The sequence below is a fragment of the Protopterus annectens genome, chromosome 17.part0, assembly GCF_019279795.1.
Source record: "Protopterus annectens isolate FY-2018-M chromosome 17.part0, PAN1.0, whole genome shotgun sequence".
NCBI lineage: Eukaryota > Metazoa > Chordata > Ceratodontiformes > Protopteridae > Protopterus > Protopterus annectens.
Window position 1 is genome coordinate 630153159 of NC_056751.1, and position 20417 is coordinate 630173575.

The 20417-nt window shown below is 41.6% G+C and overlaps 1 protein-coding gene across 1 annotated transcript in view; it reads right to left on the bottom strand.

Moving 5' to 3' along the window:
• DDB1 (damage specific DNA binding protein 1) overlaps positions 1 to 20417 on the bottom strand; it is a 2836764-nt gene that overhangs the window by 2288784 nt on the left and 527563 nt on the right. Inside the window, exon 9 of the mRNA XM_044059793.1 lies at positions 19149 to 19265. Coding sequence (XP_043915728.1) covers positions 19149 to 19265 — 117 coding nt within the window. The remainder of the gene's footprint in view (positions 1 to 19148; positions 19266 to 20417) is intronic.

Consider the following 20417-nt stretch of genomic DNA (forward strand, 5'->3'; position numbering starts at 1 on the left):
GGAAAATAAACAACATACGGCTGCATAACACTACCATAGAACTGTTGCTGTTAAATTATTTTCTGAAATTAATAGAAACATTGCAGTGGTAAATAGATAGGAATTTCCTGTTAAAATGTAATCAGAGCAGACACATTTACCACATCTGAACATCCCAGTGGTGTTGCCTAGTTCTACAGTGTCAGATAAAAGAAAAGCTTGATCTTATTTTTCAAAAAATGACTTAAAAGTCCTAGTCTTTTCGAAAGTGAACTTAGGAACTGATCCAATCAATGACCTTAGATTACTGTCACTTGTCATAGTTCTCCAGATGTTGTTTATTATGCCCCTTATGTATTTCATATCCCTGCTGACAGGGATAGAAAAACTTAAAGACCTGTTTGCTTCAGTAGGTAGTTTAGGAGAAGTTGTGAAACCTCATTTTAAAATGGGTTTGAACTTGGTGTCTCACAGATTTTATTTCATTTCTAATGGAAAGAACTAAATTAAGAGGATAATTTCTTTGCACAATCTAGTTAAAACTTCACATTAAGTTTCAAAAGTATCATTGCTAATCAGTCTAGAAAGCTTCACAAACTGGCCTTTTACCACATTTCTTTTCATAAAAAATGGGTGCTGACTTCCAAAGTCTAGGTAGTAGTTTCTATAGGTTTCTTTCCTAAAAATATTTGAGGAAAGCTCACCAGTGGATTTATTAATGGTTAAAGTGGTGTCTAAAAATGAGACAGTTAAGCCTTTGCCAGCAATAACAAATCTTAGAAAACCAATGCTGGTCAACAAATAATCAACAAACAAGTGTAATTGGTGTTTAGTGCCTTTTCATACAAAAAAAACGTCATCAATAAACAGACAGTAATGTTCTGTTAGCTCAAACCCAGGTAAATGTACCAGCGTGCAATTCCCACTCGCTTAGACCAATGTTGGCGAATGCACGTGCCATTTCTGTGCCCATGGCAACTCTTTTTACCTGTTTGCAAATACGCTTGTTAAAATGAAAAATGTTGTCCAGTACCAAATTCATTAACTTATACAAAGTATCAATTTTGTTTTAGGAAATTTAGCAAACTTGTACAGAAAGTGTTTAATATAATTAAGTCCTTCATCATGAGGGATGCTTGTATACAAGGCTACTATGTCTAGTGTGACTAGTAAAAGTTAGAATCGTGTAACTAGTTCAAACAATCCCAAGAGTCCCTTACGTAGAAGGGGTGGCTTGAGCAATGGGGTTTAATACAATCAATATACTGAGCTTCTTCTCTGTTTTTGTCTTGTAATTAGAAACAATTAACCTAAAAGGTGGATCTATTGAATCCTTATGCAACTTAGGAATTCCAAAAAGCCCTAAATAGGGTGTGGGGGAATACATTAAATGAAAATCTTCTTGAGAAATGTGGTGATTGTTAACTAGTTACCTAAGAATATTGTCAATGTTCTCAAAGTGTTGATAGACAATGTCTGATGAGACCTCTTCCTAATAATCATCACTATTTAAAGTCTGTCCAATTTTAGAAATATACATGTCTCGTATTAATACTATTCCCATGCCTTTATCGGCTTTCATTATTCTCAACTTGAGGTCATTATCTAAGTCAAGTCTAATTAATCTTTTATTATCAGAGAGATTAAACCATTTTGCACGACAATGTGCATTAATGAGGTCTCCAAAATCTTGTTCACATACTTGAACAAAAGCAGAAATGGTGTTGTGAAGAGGTCCATTAAAAGGCTTTCCTTTTTTAATATAGATGTGTTAATCTTAGTGTGTGTGTACGTTAGATGTACTACTTTGAGAAACAAGTGAAGGTGTACCCATGGATTGCAAATGGTAAACATCATCTTCATTGTCATTGAGCAATGCTTGTAAATTCAACTTCCTAGCAAAAAGTCTTACATAAATCTAAGAGCAAATCAGGCAGTTTTGCTCGTTGAGCAGGAACTTAAGAAAATCCTTTATTGAGGACCTTGAAATGGTCAGAAGAAAGATTAAACACAATAGAAACATTAGACCCATATGAACTAACATGGCTGTTAGTATATAATGCTGTGTTGCAATAATGCCTAGTGGTAAAGTCTAATCCAGAGTTGTCAGCAGATGTAATAGACATAGTCATCTGTAAGAGCTCCTGGTCCAGAATAGCCTTGGACCCACGTTGTAACCATTTTTCCCCAAACCCCTGCCTTTCACTCCTTTTCTCATTTCTCCTCGACTTTTCCTTTTGGGGTCGGGGTTCTGAAAAACCATCTGGGTTTTGATGTAAAAAAATCTGAGGCTAAAAAATCAGTTTCTTGATGATTTGTCAGTCTCACTACAGATCTTGGATCTGTGTTGTTAGAAGTGGAAGGTAACAAAACTTGAGATGACATATTGGGCTGAGGTGTGTAAAGTTGATCTTGATGAGTAGACAAGGGAGGAAATTCAGTAATGTCCGGAATAAAATTTGTAGGTGCAGGTCCAGCATTGGTAAGGGAGTTGTTCAGGAATTCTGTTTCTCTGTTGCAGGTAATAGCTGTGTTGTTAATTGGTACTACTGTGCCCTGGTCAGTGTGAAAAAAAAGGCTGGTAGACTGCAGGTCACTGAGTAACCAAATTGCAGTTAAATCCATTAAGGTAAGATGTAGGTCTGCTAAATGTGATATTTCTATCTGAAAAGTTTTTATTTGTAACACTTCCCTGGTTAGAAACACTTCCCTGGTTTAAAGCTGATTGGCTTCTGTAATTTAGTATGAAGTATCATTCTATTTGTGCCTTAGAGGATAAGCCTCGTTAGATCTGTACTGCAACATGTCCCTGTTCAACTTTTGTTTCTTGCACTGAATAACTGTAGCAATGTGCCTAGTTAACTTGGGAGAAAAGGCATCATACTGTGGTTAATGAAGCTGAATTGTGAATGCTGCAAAATGGTGTTCAGAGCTTTAATTTCTTTTTTAAGATCTTGCAGTTTTAAGGAGTTGTCAGACTTAATAATGCAAAGGGGAGTTAACTCGGCCTCGTTGTACACTTTACACAAGTCTCTGTAAAGCCACGAATTAAAGGTGGTTCTGTTCGGGAACTTAAAGAACCGTAAACCTTTAGGGACAATGCCTTGTTGAATGCACGTATCAAGACAGAGATTGTCAAGATCAGTGCTTTTATAAATCATAAGAAGCCTTTTCAATTTGTACACTAACGGTCTGCATTCTGATAAACTACTTTCCTTAGTGTTGTTATGCATTGTAAATTGTAGAGAGGTAGTAGCCATGAACGGGTTATTTCTTTCATGGCTGTTTAAAAGATTACTTCATTTCCTATATAATGCGTTAGTGGATTGAGTGTTAAGATTACAAGAATGAGTTGGAAAGCGGGAAATGCTTTGAACAGCCACTGGAGAAGTAAAAACAACATTAGTGTTTGTCCCATTACAAATACACACATATATATATCTATATATATATATATATATATATATATATATATAGATATAGATATATATATATATATATATATATATATATATATATATATAGTAGGGGCACAGCCCCCCATGAGAGGTGCAGTGGGACTTGCCCCCTGCATTAAAAATGTGTTCAGTATTTTGAACTTTCAGTCCTTTGGGATTCAGTCTTTTGGATTGTCAGTCTTCTGAAGTAGACCTACAGACCCACATAAACCTGTACTCAATCAACAGTCATCTCACCTGAAGTTTAATTCTTGGCAACACTAGACAGAGCCATACCCAGTAGCAGGCTGTGCCAAGGTGCTATGACTCATTTCAGCAGGAACAGGTTAAATTGTTTTGGTGGTTTCTACCTTACACAGAGTATTAGCAATATTTATTATGCTGTAAACATTTTATTGCACTTTTATTATACTGCACTCAAAAGAATTTGCTAATGCAACCTGAATACTGTACAAGTCAGCCTTACATCCCATATTTCCATACTTTGACTAAAGGGAAGTTTTGACAGCTTGCCCTCCCCTCAGTTGCCAGCCTCATAGCACTTTGTGTACTCAGGCTATTAACTGCTCGATGATCACAGACAATGAAATATTGCCATGGGTAATGCTAACTGCTGCACCACTGCATCATTACTTCATAGCAAGAGGTTCTCCAGTTTGATTCTCAGCTGAGGTGCCTTCTGTGCGGAGTCCGCATATCCTCCCTCTGTTCGCATGGGTTTTCACCGTGTGCTCTGGTTTCCTCCCACATTTCAAAGACATACGTCTGAAGCGTTTCTTAGACCTCCGCTGAAAATGGGCTCAGTCCCAGTTGGACTTTCCCGGTAAACAAATATTAAATAAAATAAATTGCATATCTCATTACAACCCATCTACGAGAAATGTAAATATTTAGCAAAAATGGAGGCATCACACTCACATATGACCACAGTCTGCAAGCACCACACACTTTCACAGCACCCCATAAACATAATCTGGTAAAGAAGTCACTGCCTAAGCCACCACAGGTCAAACAATGCTATACCTCAGTGTAAATAAACCACCAGAACACATACTACCTCATTTAAACAGAAAATAAATGCCCCCTCCCCCAAATCAAAGGCACACAAAACCTCTGGTAATAAAAATGTACTAGTGATGAATGACTCCAAACCCACACACACGTATTTGTAAGGCTGGACAATAATAGGGTGATGGTGAGTTGCCTTTCAGGTGCCAAGACCTTCAGTGCTGCAAAGGCCTGCATGTTGAACATATATGACTATGACATGGTGGTTCATGTGGGTGCAAATGTCCTGGCACACAATACTATGTATTTGTATTACTGTATTGCCTTTCTATATTTTGAATAATGTAGTTTGTTTTCTTTACCTTGCATTTTGCTTGCATTCTGTTTTAACAGCATATTAAAACTTCAAGAAAGACCACAGCTCTCTCTGTTCTGAATACCACTGTCTTTCTAGTTGCCCGCCTCTTATGTTAATCTGACCATATATCTCATTTCTCTCTACTTTCACTGGCTAATGAGAGTAATCACAAAACCATCATTTTTGAAATCCCACCCCTTCAATTATTTAAATTTATTGGCCATCCTACAGTATTTCATAGTACGAAAATACAAAAGTGACCACCCCATTAAATCTATCTTGCTGTTTTTAAAAATAGTAACTCTCCACTAAACCTTAACTTTTTAAACAGGTAAAACTCAAGTTACCTACTTTCACAACTAACTTCTCTAGTGCACACTGCAGAGTGCATTCTTTTCAATCTTACCTTTAAGCATCCCTGTGACTAGCACTTTCTCCAATACCTGCTGAAAAGCACTAGGAAGCCTTAAACTCATGCAAACACTGAACTCTCCTTGTTAACAAGGAGAAATTAATAGTAGGCACTAAACAGCCTATAATTGCAAAGTACCTTGCTAAGGAAACAGCTCCTATACTTTACAAAGATAAACAAAAAGCCCCAAACCAGGCATGTCCAAGGGTCAGCTTCAGGTGATTTCTCCTGTCCACCTGGTGAATCTGGGCATACTGGGGCAATGCAGCAATTGCCTCATGTACACAGACAACCCTCTCCTCCTACCACCCAACACTACAACCTGTGAGAGATGCACTTACATAGCCAAAATGGAAGCAAACCTCTCTCCACCCAAGATTGTGCTAAACAGTCAAGAGGAGAAGGTTAACACCCACACTACACCTCAAGCAACACATAGCCCTTCTAAACCCGCACCACCAACACCCACATATAGCAACACTAAATCCACATATGCAGAGGCCCTTAACTGTAACCTGCCCAAGCAACAAAGACCTCCAAAGCTGAAACGCAAACAAACACCAGTCACAACCAATGTGTCACATAGTTCACAACACCAGTGTGCCACCCAGCAACAGCCCCTAAGGCAAGACAATGTACCTAACACTTTACTCATAGGTGACTCTATAGTCCGGCACACTGATGTCCCACTCACCAGGTTGAATAAGGAGAAAATTACAGTCAGCTGCCTGTCGGGTGCCAGGATCCGCCACATAACGCATGCACTCGTCACTCCACAACAAGTACAAATATGACTCTGTCATTGTCCATGTTGGAGTGAATGACTTGAGACGTACCTCCCTGGACTACATGAAGAGAGACATGGAAGAGCTCTCGGATCATGTGGCCCAGGCAGGTATGACCCTAGCCCTGAGTAGCATCCTGCCTTAAGCCAGAATTATACCACAATATAAGGATAAAATGATTGACTTCAACAATTGGCTAAGCTTATGGTGTCATTCAAAGGGGATCCAGTATCTGTCTGCCTGGGATGACATGATTGACAGACCACGATGCTTTGCCAGAGATGGTCTGCACCTGTCGCCCCTGGGATTCATGTTACTGGCTAAGGCTCTTGCCACCCCTACAGTGCCTTTTTTAGGCAAACTTCAAAGGACAAAACCACCACCATAACAGGTACAAGCATGCAAAATCTGAAGGTAATGCTACTCAATGCTAGAAGTCTAAACCTCAAAATGCACTCTCTCGAGGCACTCGTAAAAATGGAGAACATCGATATCTGTGCAGTAACTGAGACCTGGTTCAAGGCTCCAGAGAGCACCCCTGCAATACCAGGCTACAACTCTTACCACACTTTTCGGCCACCAAACCAGGACCGAAACACTAAAGGTGGAGGAGTGTCAATATTCACCAAGGATATTCACACCACCAGGCTAGTTGGCCAACACAATGTGTCTGAAATTCTCCAAGTGCAACTAACACTAATTAAGACTGCAATCCAAATTGTAGCTTGCTCCAAATCCCCCACCATACCCCAAGATTCTCACTACACCTTTCTAAACATACTGGAAAATATTAAGATAGAACCAAACACCCTAATACTGGGTGATTTTAACTACCCTGCCATTAACTGGGAAAACTACTCATGTCCCAACACCTTTGCGCAACGGTTCTTGGAATTCATAAATTCCAAGGCCCTGGATCAACTAATCCATAGTCCCACCAGGGGCTCCAATATCCTAGACCTGGTCATTACCAACATGGGAAATCAATGCTCCATACCTATGGTCACCCCCTCGTTAGTCAGGTCTGACCATAAGCTAATCACCCTTAACATCCACATCCCACCCCCACCCCCCAGTAAAGAAACCACCATAAAAAACTTCTCCAAAGCCAACTTCATGCTACTCAAGTTAGAAGTGACAAACTTCATGACACCCATGAAGACGGGAACTGAAAGTTCAACTGCTGAATCCAACACTAAGGCACTGTATGAGCACATCCACTCATGCATGAATCGTGCCATCTCAAATAGAACCAAAATGCTCTCATCCAAAAAAAGGAAGTCATTCTGGTGGTCCCCTGACATAAACAAACTTTACAACAAAAGGAAGAAACATTCGCAGAAAAGAGGAAAATCCCGGGATGCAAAAAAACTCCCTTACTAGCCTCAGTAAGAAACTGAGATGCCTCAAAATCCTCCAAAGCTAGTTACGAAAATAAAATTGCCAAAGATTCCAAAGATAACCACAAAGCATTCTATAACTATGTCAAGAATCTAAATGGCAATGCTCAGATTTGCTCTGAGCTAAAACAGAATGGCATTAAATATACTGATCCGAAGGATATTGCCAATATCCTGGCAGATCGATTCAGTGCCAACTTCACCCCCCTCTCACCCCCTAAACGGCCCATCTCAATACCGGAAGATTGCCAAATTCCAGTAATAACGGCCACAAAGGTACAAAACGCACTCTCTAAAGCCAAGAATACAGCATCCATGGGACCAGATGACATCCCGGGCTGTGTGCTACATGAACTACAATATGAACTGGCACCTCACCTAAGTGTCATGTTTAATCATAGCCTCACCTCAGGTTCTGTGCCCACTGAGTGGCGCAGAGCTACAGTTATCCCAATCCACAAGGGGGGATCCACCTTGGATCCCGGAAACTACCGTCCCATAAGTCTGACAAGCCTTATCTGCAAGGCCATGGAGCGTATTATCATGGAACTTATAAACAAAGACATTGGCAACCTTCAAACACTGGACCCCACCCAGTTTGGGTTTGTGAAGGGCCGATCTTGTCTCCTGAACCTGACTGACTTCTTTGAATCAGTCTCCAGAGCCATGGATAAGGGTAAGGTGGTCCACACAGCCTATCTAGACCTTGCCAAGGCCTTTGACACTATCCCCCACTCTGGAGTCATAGATAAACTTACTAAGTTGGGCATTAATCCCTATGTCACCCAATGGGTTGCTAAATGGCTTACTGATAGAACCCACACTGTAAAAGTAGCCGACTCCAAATCCAGCTCCAGACAAGTGACAAGTGGAGTACCTCAGGGATCAGTCCTGGGGCCGCTCTTGTTTGGCATCTACTTCTCTGAAGTACAGGTCAAGACTAAGGGACTCTGGCTAACAAAGTTTGCAGATGACTGCAAACTGGGAGCCATTATTGAATCCCCAAATGATGTGGATACTCTATAAAAGGGCCTTACAGAAACAGATGCTTGGTGCCAGAGCCATGGGCTCAAGCTCGATGCCAAGAAATGTATTGTTATCCCCTTTGGGAAAAAACATGTATCCATGAATTACCATATAGGTGGCAGTACACTAAACACAGAAAGTGTGATAAGAGACTTAGGGACACAGGTGGACAGTGGTCTCACCTTCGATAACCACATTGCCACAACAGTCAGGAAATCCTTCTATGTGGCACACCTCATCACGAAGGGCTTTTCATCCAGAAAAAAGGAGGTCATTGTCCCACTGTACTCATCCCTCATTAGACCCATTATAGAATACAACGCCCCATTTGGTATGTACCTCTCCAGACATCTGCAACTGGAAAGGCCTCAGAAATACCTCACTAAAAGAATCACAGGCCTAAAGCAGATGCCCTACGCTGACCGCCTTAAAAAACTCCAGCTATACTCTGTCGCATATCGTCTACTCAGAGGCAATCTCTGCTTAACATACAAGGCCATGTCAAACCCAGAGCTGTTGGACATGCTACACTTAGAGAAATCCCAATCCCTCAGAGCTACATGCTCCAGGGATCTAAACCTTGTCATCACAATAAACAAAACATGGTGGAGGGATAGGTTCCTGACCCAGAGACTCCCCAGACTCTGGAATAGATTGCCCATACATGTCAAAAAGAGTGCCTCTTTGGCCCTCTTCAAGAGGAACCTTGACGATTGGATGGGAGAAAGGAAATTCACCCCAGGGATCACGTCAGTCGCCCTGCTAGACAGGGGTCCAGGAAAGTAAATAATGTGGGAAGAAATAGTCAGGGAATTGTTATGGCTAGGCTTGTATAGGCCCTAGGGCTCATAGCCTAGTACCAACCTAAGATATGCAGAGAGACATTTCAAAGTTCTCCATGCCGGTCATAAATGCAGGAAAGACCCTGGTATTAAGTGGAATCCTCCTTTCTCCACAAATGATGCCAAAATACAAAGAAACGATGAGTGACTTCATAAACTGGATGAATAAATGGTGTCACTCGAGGGGGATCCAGTATGTGTCAGCCTTGGAAGAGTTGCTGTAGAGGCCTACTTGCTTTACCAAGGACAGCTTGCATCACTCATTTCAATGCTACAGCATACTGGCTAAAGCCCTTCTCATCCTTTTAGTGCCTTTTTTAAGGCACACCCCAGCTAACGGATCTCACAACCTTTAAAAAAAAACATATATTTTATATACACACACACCAACACACACGCATTATATATAAAGCACTAGACAATATCACTGAGCTCTCCAACAAATGAAGAACATTCATGTATATCTATTACTGAAACATTGTATAAAAGTGCAGAAAACACTCCCTCCATTTAACTCTTACTACATATTTAGACCCAAAGGAAACCGCAGTAGAGTATATACATTTGTTAAAGATTGCATTACCTTGAGGCAGATTCCTAGAGACCTACAAAAAGCATTTAAGGAGATAAGATTACACTAAATAAAACCAACTATCAGATCATCGCATGCAGGACCCTTTGATGTCCCCTTGAAAAACCATGTTTGACTCCAGAATATACTGGATAAAAGTACAGCTATGTCAGACCTTCACATAACATTAGATGTCCTACTCATCATTATTGTAGTATTATTAGTACTGATGAGTTCTCTCTCTCTTAGGTAACCTGATATTCAGCCGGAGTACCAATGCCAAAACCTTCACATACATTCTTACATCCAGTTTATGACCTCAGCCCATGGGCATAAGAGGCACATAAGCTAATGGAATGCAAGATCCTCAGACTACCTAGACCAGGAAACCACAGAGAAGCCTGAGTGAATGGAACAAAAAACATGATCAGCTAAGATTAGGGGAGGGGGACCAGGTTCCCCCTTGATCCACAAGGTACATGGCTATTCCAAAATAAGGCAGGGTGGATGGATCAGAGATGGATAGCGGTCTACCAAACTCATGAGGATGACTCTAGCAGAGGAAGTCACTGATGTGGAAAAAGCATCCACTCTATCACCTTGTGGAGTACTGCACCTAAGACCAAGCAGCCGCTTTTACAACAGATCTAGAGTCAATACTTTTGAAAAAGGCCCCAGAGGAGAAAATTGCTCTGATGGATGTGCCTTCAAAGGTGAAGGTAAGAGACTTGCGATGGATAGTACAACAAAAGGAAATGGATTCAGAGATCCAGTAGGAGATTATCAATTTGGAGACCAACTTGCCTTCCCAGAAGAAAACACAGCTTGTCTGTTTTCCTGATGTCTTTTGTCTTATCAAGGGAGTCTCTAAATTATCTGTGCACATCCAAGGAGCAGAGGAGTCTCTCACCCATCTTCAGAGGATAAGGAAAGAAGGTAGGCAAATGTACAGCTAAGGAAAGAAGGTAGGCAAATGTACAGCCCTGGTTGAGTGAGAAGTCATTTACCACCTTGGTCATGAAAGTTGGGTTAGCCCTGAGTGACAATCTATCCTCGAGTGGGATAAGGAAGAGTGGGATGGCCATAAGGGCATGAAGCTCAGAAACCCTTACAGCTGAAGTAAAGGTGAGTTATACCAGTATATTCCAGGTACAACATTTTAAGGAGGTGGAGGCTGCCAGTTCAAAAGAGAGCAAGATAAGTTTTCCCAAAACAAAGTTTAGATTCAAGGAGGGTAGAATAGCTCTCCTAGGTGGATTCAAATCTTGGACACCTTTAAGAAACTGTTTGACTTAAACTCTGGAGAAAGTACAGTTTTGTACCTACCATAAATGTAGATGTCCGAACAGGATAGCATCTGCAGTCCTTACAAATGGGTTGTCCTGTCGTCAGGCAGCCCTTCGGTCGGCCGGATTCCAAAGTCTGGGTCTGGCCTCGGCTGGTGTCGCACTTCACCCGACGTCATAGCTGCAGTTCTTCGGGTATAAAGGCATCAGCCGAAGCCATTTTCCTCAGTGTTTCTTGCCCCAGATGCCAGTTGCCCTCTTGGAAAGCTAAATTTTTGGATAAATGCCAATGTTTCCAAATAGTAGAAGGCAAACACACAAAATAATCATGTATGTACATATATACAAACAAATACACCATAAGAGATCCCCAGCTAGCTATTAGGTGGGCAAATACCCTAGGAGTACCACAGAGGGGAAGGAGGGTGGGTAATCCTGACTGCAGATGCTATCCTGTTCGGACATCTACATTTATGGTAGGTACAAAACTGTACTATGTCCTTCAAGGATGCATCTGCAGTCCTTACAAATGGGTAGAATACCATAGCTAAACTAGGGGAGGAGGAAGAAGAAATGATGGTGTAGTTAGGATCCCTTGCAAAACAGCAGTGGCAAACCCTGCTCGGGATCTAGAGTATAAAGGTAAGTTATAATGCTTGGCAAATGTATGCACGGAGGTCCAAGTAGCAGCCTCTATAATGTCCTTGGTAGCCACTCCTCGTAAGAAAGCTGTGGTAGTGGCTGTAGCCCTTGTAGAGTGAGGTCTTATGTTCTGTGGAATTTCCTTTCCATGGTAGGAGTAACAGAATCTAATGCAATTTCCTATCCAATTGGAGATTGTCTGTTTGAAATTGCTTTTCCTTCCCTTCCTGTTGCATATGCTACCAGAAGCTGGTCAGATTTTCTATTACCCTTGGTTCTGTCCAGGTAGTAGCGTAACTGTCTATGTACATCCAATGTATGCAGCAGTCTTTCCCCTGTTCTGTGGATTGGGAAAAAAGGTAGGTAGGTGGATTGCCTGGTTTAAAGACACTCTGGATACCACCTTAGGCATAAATGTAGGATTAGTTCTCATGGACACTCTATCTTGATGGAAGATTAGGAAGGGTTGTACTGCCATTAAAGCCTGTAGTTCGAAACCCTTCTTGCTGAGGTAATTGCCAGCAGGAAAGCAGTTTTCCAGGATAGGTGTTGAAGATCTGCTGTTGCTGCTGGTTCGAAAGGGGGAAGTGTCAATTTTTCTAGTACAAAGTTCAAGTCCCATGCTGGTAATGGTGGTTTCCTAGGAGGTTTTACATTCTTGATTCCTCTCAGAAACTGCCTGAGTAGAGGATGCGAAAAGACAGGTGGATCGAAGCTGTATTCTGCAGAAATAGCTGATGCATGTATTTTGATGGAGGAATAGGACAGGCCTGTATGGAAATGCTCTGCCAAATACTCCAGGATGTTGGCAATGTCTACCTTTGACACATCTTTGCCCCTGTCGGTACTCCAAATGAGAAACCTCTTCCATTTTCCTGCATAGTTCCTTCTTGTTGAAGGTCTGCGGGCCTCAAGGATAATGTCTTTAACCCTTTGGGATAAATCTGGGTTAGTTGCTCTTATGTAATGTTCCATGCAGTCAGTTGCAGAGTTTTCAGGTTTGGATGCAGGATGTTGTAATTGCTCTGGGTTAACATCAAGGGAATCAGGGGTAGTGTCCACATTCTCCCCCGAGACATGCTCCACAGTAATGGGTACCAATGTTGTCTTGGCCAGTCTGGAGCTATCAGAATTATCCTTGGACGTTCCTCTTTGATTTTCAATAGCACCTTGTGCATCAAAGGGAGAGGTGGGAATGCATATGCTGTCAGGTCTTTCCAACTGAAGGATAGAGAGTCCACCTTCCAAGCAAGTGGGTGGTATGTCCTTGTGCAGAATTTCTTGAGCTGGTGATTGAGTGGGGATGCGAATAGGTCTATTTGTGGCAGTCCCCATTTCTTTGTGATGGCCTTGAAAATGTTCGGGTGTAGCATCCATTCGTGAGCATCCGAGGTAGTTCTGCTTAATATGTCTGCTAGGATGTTTTGTTTTCCTGGTACAAAAATTGCTTGTAACTGAATGTTGTAACTCAGAGCCATATTCCAAAGGTCCAGGGCCATTCGGCATAGAGGGTATGAATGAGTGCCTCCTTGTTTGTTGATGTACCACATGACTGTGGTGTTGTCTGTCCTTATCAACTGGCCCTCTTGGAGGAATGGTCTGAAATTCTGGATTGCTAGTTGTACTGCCAGCATTTCTTTTTGATTTATGTGCAGGTGCAGCTGCTCTGGAGTCCATAAGCCTTGTATGCACTTGTCCAGCATGTGGGCCCCCCAACCGAGGTCTGAGGCGTCCGTTGTGATGGTTTGGCTTGGTTGAATGCTGTGGAAGGGCAAACCTGGGTTTGACTGGCATGCCCGAGCCCACCACAGGAACTCTTGTTTCAGGCATGGAATTAGTGGTATTTCGTTTCTAAGCTGTGCCTGTGTTGAGACCATAAATTCTTTAGGTACCACTGTAGTTTTCTCATATGTAGTCTGGCATGGGGACCAGGATTATGCAGGATGCCATGAAGCCCAAGGCCTGCAGTACTTTCCTTGCTGTTAGTTTGTTCTGCTTTGTTAATGCCAAAAAATAGAGAGGAAGTTGTTTTTGTTTTTCTGCAGTTAGGAATGCCATCTGTTTTACTGTGTCCAATTCTGCACCTAAGAAGGTTATTGTTTGGGATGGTATCAGTCTTGACTTTTTATATTGACTGTGTATCCCAGGGCCTGTAGTAAGCAAATGACTCTTTGTAAGTCTTCTGTTAGCTTGTTTTTGTTGTCCGCTTGTATTAGGCAGTCATCCAGGTATGGATAAATTTGGATTCCCTGAAGCCTGCAGTGAGCGATTACTGATGCCAGGCATTTCGTGAACACTCTGGGCGCAGTAGATAAGCCAAAGGGCAATGCTGAGAATTGATAATGCTCTGATCCTGCAAGAAATCTGAGGTATCTTCTGCAATGTGGTCGTATGGGGACGTGCAGGTATGCCTCCTTGAGATCTAGAGTTACCAGCCAAAACTCCTTGCCCAGCATGGGAAGAAGTTGCTGTAGGGTCAGCATTTTGAATTTTGGAACAATGATGTATGTGTTTAAAGCGGACAGGTCGAGAATAGGCCTCCAATTTTTTTCTTTTCTTGGTACCAGGAAGAGTCTGGAGTAAAATCCTTGCCTTGTTCCATAGATGGTACTCTTTCCACAGCTCTCATCCTTGCTAATTGAGCTATTTGTTTTAGAGCTTCTGACTTTTGATTTGGTGGTAGGTTTGGCATTCCTCTTTTTCCGGGTAAAGTGTGGAAATGAAACCTGTAGCCTTGGTCTATAGTTTGCAAAATCCACTTGTCTCTTGTGATACAGTGCCAGTTTTTTGAAAATAATGCTAACTTTCCGCCTAAGGGTGCTGCTGTTTGTTCCCTGGTAGGCGGTATCAAAGCCAAGTCACTGTGATTGTCCTGTTGTAGTGGCAGTGGTTGTGTCTGTGCCTCATTGGTTGTTACCTTGCCACTGGCGTCCCCTGTAGGCACCTCCTCTGGATTGATTTCTGCCTCTTGGATGCCCATTCCTCCCTCTCTGAGTTTTAGAGGAGTCTGGAAAGGACCAATTTTTGGAAGGCCAGTTCCTGCTAAACCTTGGGGGCTGAACCTGTAAGAAATCTTTTACTGTTTGTACAGATTTTGCCTTCTCTTCCATGTTCTTCAGTACCTGTTGGGCAGGAGAACCAAATAAACTGACCTTATCCATAGGAGCATCTAATAGCTTTGCTTTAACATGATCCGGCAGGACCTGTTCTTTCAACCATGCATGTCTTCTTATAACTGTGCTGGTCATGGCTGATCTAAATGAAGCCTCCAGTGCATCATAGCCACATTTTAAGGAATGGTTACTAACCTGCTGAATGTTATTCACCATTTCTAGAACATATTTCTTATCTAAAGAATCATCCGAGGACAGTTTCTTAGTTAACTGATCAAGCATAAACTCTTGGTATTGGATCATATGGAACTGACAGTTCAATGCTCTAGCTGAGAGAGTATCAGAGGTGTATACTTTTTTACCCCATCTCTCTAAGGACCTGGATTCCCTTTCAGAAGGGAGAGGGTTTTTAGCTGAGGTCGAAGCTACTGCCTTAGGCCCCTGGGAGATAGTCTCAGGATCTGCGAAAGGAGCCTTGTATAAATGGTGATGAGTGTCCGGGACCCTGAAGAACCTATCGGGCTTAGCAGGGGCTGGAGGTAAAGTATCAGGAGCAGTGCAAGCATCATTAAATGCATCATCCACAACAGGAAGAACTGGAGGTATAGCTAAAGGCCTATGTTGCTGTAAGTGTAAAAAGGTCCTAAGCCTTTTCCTTGAATCTGAGAAATCTTGCCCCTGCCATAGGAATTGCTCTCTCATGGCATGTAAAGTTTCCCCAAAAGAAAACTCCTCTGGTGGGGAAGCTGAAGGAATCGATTCTTCAGCATCGGAATCTTCATAAGTAGAAAAGGGAGCCTCTGGATGGTCTGTATTGTCTGTATCAGAAGAGTCATCTGAGGACACTGGCTCAGGGGGCTCTACTCTAGGTCTCTTTTCTGGAGGTTGAGAGGCCCTGTCTTGGTGAGATTGGGATCCCCTAATTAAAGAGATGAGATCCTCTGCCAGAGTAAGCATTTGAGAACTGGAGCTGGGCCTGTGAGAGGGGGGCTTAACAGGTACAGACTTAGAAGTTTTTGCTGCTTTAGCCCTGGCAAAGGCCTTTATAGACATGGCTGCAGGAGGCCTAGTAGCACCACGTGCTGGGGTAGAAACATCCAAAGGGATGGTGTCCGATAAATCTTGTGAAACCACAGTAGTAGGTAAAACTTCAGAGGCCGATTCAACTAGGGTAGAGGGGGCCTCGGTAGTAGTCATGGATTCGGCTGAAGATTGAACCGTTTGCTCGGTTTCGGCTGAAACCGAGACACTCGCGGTTTGCTTAACCGTGGTTTCGGCCGAAACCGCGGACCGCGAGTGTCGGTCCTTTTCTTTGCGTTTCTTAACAATTTGAGTAGTCGGAGAATCCGACGGCATTATGTACACAAAATCTGAGCCAAAAACCTGTTCAGCAAACTCCGACCGACGCCTAAGCGTTCGTCGGTTGAAGGAAGCACAGGCTAAACAAGCTGCTACATCGTGGTCTGGGCCTAAACAAGGTAAGCAGTAAGAGTGGAAATCTTTATGAGGTACTTGTTTCCCACAAGTTAAACAGTTATTCACTTTTTCTGACATCGGCTGAGGCAAGAAAGAGTCCCCAACGGGGTACTTAGCTTTTTAGAAGTCTTCGAAGTAGTATTCGGTAGTAGTAATCTCTGGATCTGACCGACCGGCACTTGCGAACAGCTTCTGCTTCAGGCGCCACGCGGCAAGAAAGACTGGGGAAAATGGCGTCGGCTGATGCCTTTATACCCGAAGAACTGCAGCTATGATGTCGGGTGAAGTGCGACACCAGCCGAGGCCAGACCCAGACTTTGGAATCCGGCCGACCGAAGGGCTGCCTGACGACAGGACAACCCATTTGTAAGGACTGCAGATGCATCCTTGAAGGACATCAAGTTTGGTATTCAATGGGAGGCCTGCAGAGACAGCAGACTAGTATACCTTGTTGAAGGAGTAGGCTAGTCTAGTCTTGAATAGCTCATACAGACAGGACAGAATTGCAGGAAGTCCCATCTGAAAGGGGGGTCCTCATCCCTCAATGTACCACATAAGGAATCTTTCCCACTTGTAGATGTAAGGCTTTCTAGTAGTAGGTTTTCCCTCATCTCCTGCTACACCTGAAGCACATCCTCAAAAAAAAAAAAAAAAAAAAAAAAAAACTGGTGCCTGAAAGGAATCAATACGTTATCACCCACAGAATCAGGTTGACAACTTGCAAGCTGGGATGAAGCAGAGCGCCGTTTTCTTAGTTAGCAAGTTCACTTTGTAGGGTTACTTATAGTGACGACTCCTGGCCACATGAAGGGGAAACAAGTGCTGCCTGGACAAAAGGGAGTCACAAGCAAGATTTTTGGTTTGTTCCTTTAGATCTTCAAGAGAAACTTTGCAATTAGAGGATTGGAAGGGAAGGCAGACAGATAACACCCTCTCCCAGCAAAAAGACAGTGTCCATCCTCCAGGCCTGTGGTGGACACTGGGTCCTGGAACAAAACAGCTTAAGATGCCTATTCTGACTGGAGGCAAATAGATCTATTTATGGAATACCCCATCTATGGACTACGTCTAGGATGACTTTTTGGTTTAGCATTCATTCATGAGGGTGTTCCATGGACCTGCTTAGAGAATCTGCAAAACATCGTCTTTAGAAGGAAAGTAAACTACTTGGAGGGACAACTTAGCTTTTATGGCCTGGCCCCATGACAGAACAACTAGCCCACAGAGCTGGTAGGATTTATAAAAGTTTAACTTTATTGGATATGATTTGTTATGCTGTTAGACAGTTAATGGAATGGCTTAAAAGACAGAAAGCAGTGTGCTAGGTTTTGGAATACACTATCCAGTTATTTGCCTATACTTGCGGGAGTGCTACAAAGATCAGTGTTGGGGCCATTATCATTTACTGCTGTTTTTTCAACTATGCCAAGAAACAGAAATTTGTGGATTGACAAATATGCAGAGAACTGCAAAATAAGATGCGTTAAACAAAGCAGTAAAGACTTTGAAGAATTAACGCCTATATGAAGTCAGTGGGAGTTTGTTAAACCCATGGCAAAAGTCCATTCAGTTTGGATAACTATGTACTTTAATCAAAAATTCATAACAACCAAGTTTATTTAGATTAAAAATATCTTGAAGTGCAACAAAATAAAGAACTGGCCATTATTTCTTCTGACTTGTCATTTAAAATGCATGTAAACCAGGTTAGTATAAATGCTATGAAACCAACAGGTTATTTACTGAAGAATTTCACTACTAGGGATATGGACTATGATTATGGTTTTATAAACATATACACAAGACCCACTATAGAAAATAATAGCATATTTTGTACTTACAGCAAGTCAGATGAACATTTTTGAGGGGGGCTTGATGTAAATTTACTGAAAAGTCATTGCTATAAAAGATTATTACACGGATAGATGTAATCTGTACTCTACGTTATCGATATACAAGAGAAAATTATTTCAGCATATTAAATTTTTCATGACATATTGAAAACTTAGTTTAATATGGAGACAAAGAAAAAGCACTGAGGCATAACAAAATTAGAGACGTATTATTAGACTAGGTTAAGATATCCATTTATAGCTAATTATATGGCTGTACTTTGAAGTATTTGCTGGTCTACTTTAGAAAGTTATAAAGAATATTGATGCTTGTGCAGGAGATATAAAATTTTAGCCCTATATTATGGAATCAGTGTTCCTTGTTGGTGACTAGGCCTGAACATTGACCAACATCTCATGCCCTTAAGACCCTATCAGAACTAAACAAAATGGGAAGTTCAAGAGCAGCAGAAGAGGCTGAAGGTTCTGTCCATGCACTCAGTGTCTTACAGACTCCTTAGGGAAGATCTGTGCCTTCATTTTTGGGCCATTACAGATCTGGCAGTCTAAAACCTCTTATTTCTCCACAAATCAAACAGTCCAATGAGTAGTAACACCAGAAATCAAAACCTGCATTAGCAAAAACAAATCATGGTAGAGGGTGTGTCATCACTCAATGACTACCCCTTTTCTAAAACAACCATCCACTCCAAATCAAGCAATGTAATGTATCGGTAAATGGCCACATGGCCCTGTTGCCTTCTATGATTCTAACAGTACTGTGGGAATACAAAAAAAATTCAAACTGAAAAACCTGCTTTAAAGGAAAAACAAAACTTGCTAAGCAGGTGTACTTTGAATAGCATTTTGTACACGTACAATTGTTTACTATGTTGCAACAATATCAAAAAGGATGGAATGCACAGAATGTAGAATTCAAGCAAAAAAGCAAGACCTTACCTGTCCCTGTCCTTGTCTTTCAAGATCCACCACACACATATCAACAATCGGACCCAAATTGGTAAACGTCTCCATACCAAGGACATATGAACCTTGCTCGTTGCTATCCACATTCAGCTGTAAAAATAACTTGTTATTAATAATTTGCTACAAGTCACTGAAGTCAAATGTTAAACAGTAATTTAAACTCAAAATAATGCATAGAAAGCTACTAGTGTTACTTAATTTCCAAGTTGTATCCAGGAATCGATGCACAACATTACTATTTTATGCTGTCTTATAGCCTACCATTCAGCCTGCATTTTTTGATGCAATTCTGAGACAGTACCCAACCTTCATGTCAAATAATTAGAACAGCAGCAAGAAAATTTTAATCATTACCCAAGCCCACTGCAGATGCATTTAACCTAAACGTCAAACTGCTCAGGAGACTATCTACTGGTTTTCAAAAGTGATGTAAACATCAACACCATAAAAGTTACACAGCTTGCTTAATACTACACAGTTCGATTTCCTGAAGATCTTGAAATAGCCCAGACAACAGTCTGTGTAAGGTCCATCAGGCAGTGAAAGAGTTCCTTTCATAGGAATCCACACAAGAACACTGAACATATTTTTCAGTGAAAAACTGTACACCTTTTACTAGTGCATTGTACTACTACATTCTGAGACGGCTGTAATCTAAAATGCCAGTGCAGATATGCATGTATAATAAGGACAAATGGGACTGTATATACAGATTCCAAAATACAGTCCTGCATCAGGACTAAATGGCTTGAAAGGAATTAAACAGAAAAAAATAGCAACTTGAAATTTGTCAATATTAACTTGGTTACTCTATCCCTACTGATCACGCTGGATCTTACCAACTACACAGACTGGCAAGACCTGAGGGATTTTTTTTTCTTAGGAGGACAATAAAAGCAAGCACTGGAAAAGGATAAGGAAAATATACTATGCAAAGTCATCTCATATGATGGAAACGTCACCTATCCAAATATACACAGATATGCAAACTATGTTGTCTGGAGGTGATGGCTGCTTACCTGACATTTCACAAAAGCACTGGTGCTTGGTGGTGGTGGTGGGGATAATACAAAGTCACCACTTTTATTAATGTTTAACTCCAATAAATCTTCTGAGACTCATTCTGCATGTTAGAATTGAGAAGAAAAGTGCTTTGCAATTTGCACAGCTCACTCAATCCTCTTCTGACAGAGTAGAAACAGAAACTGCATCCTCCTCCCTAAAAACTTTCTGCATTTCTTA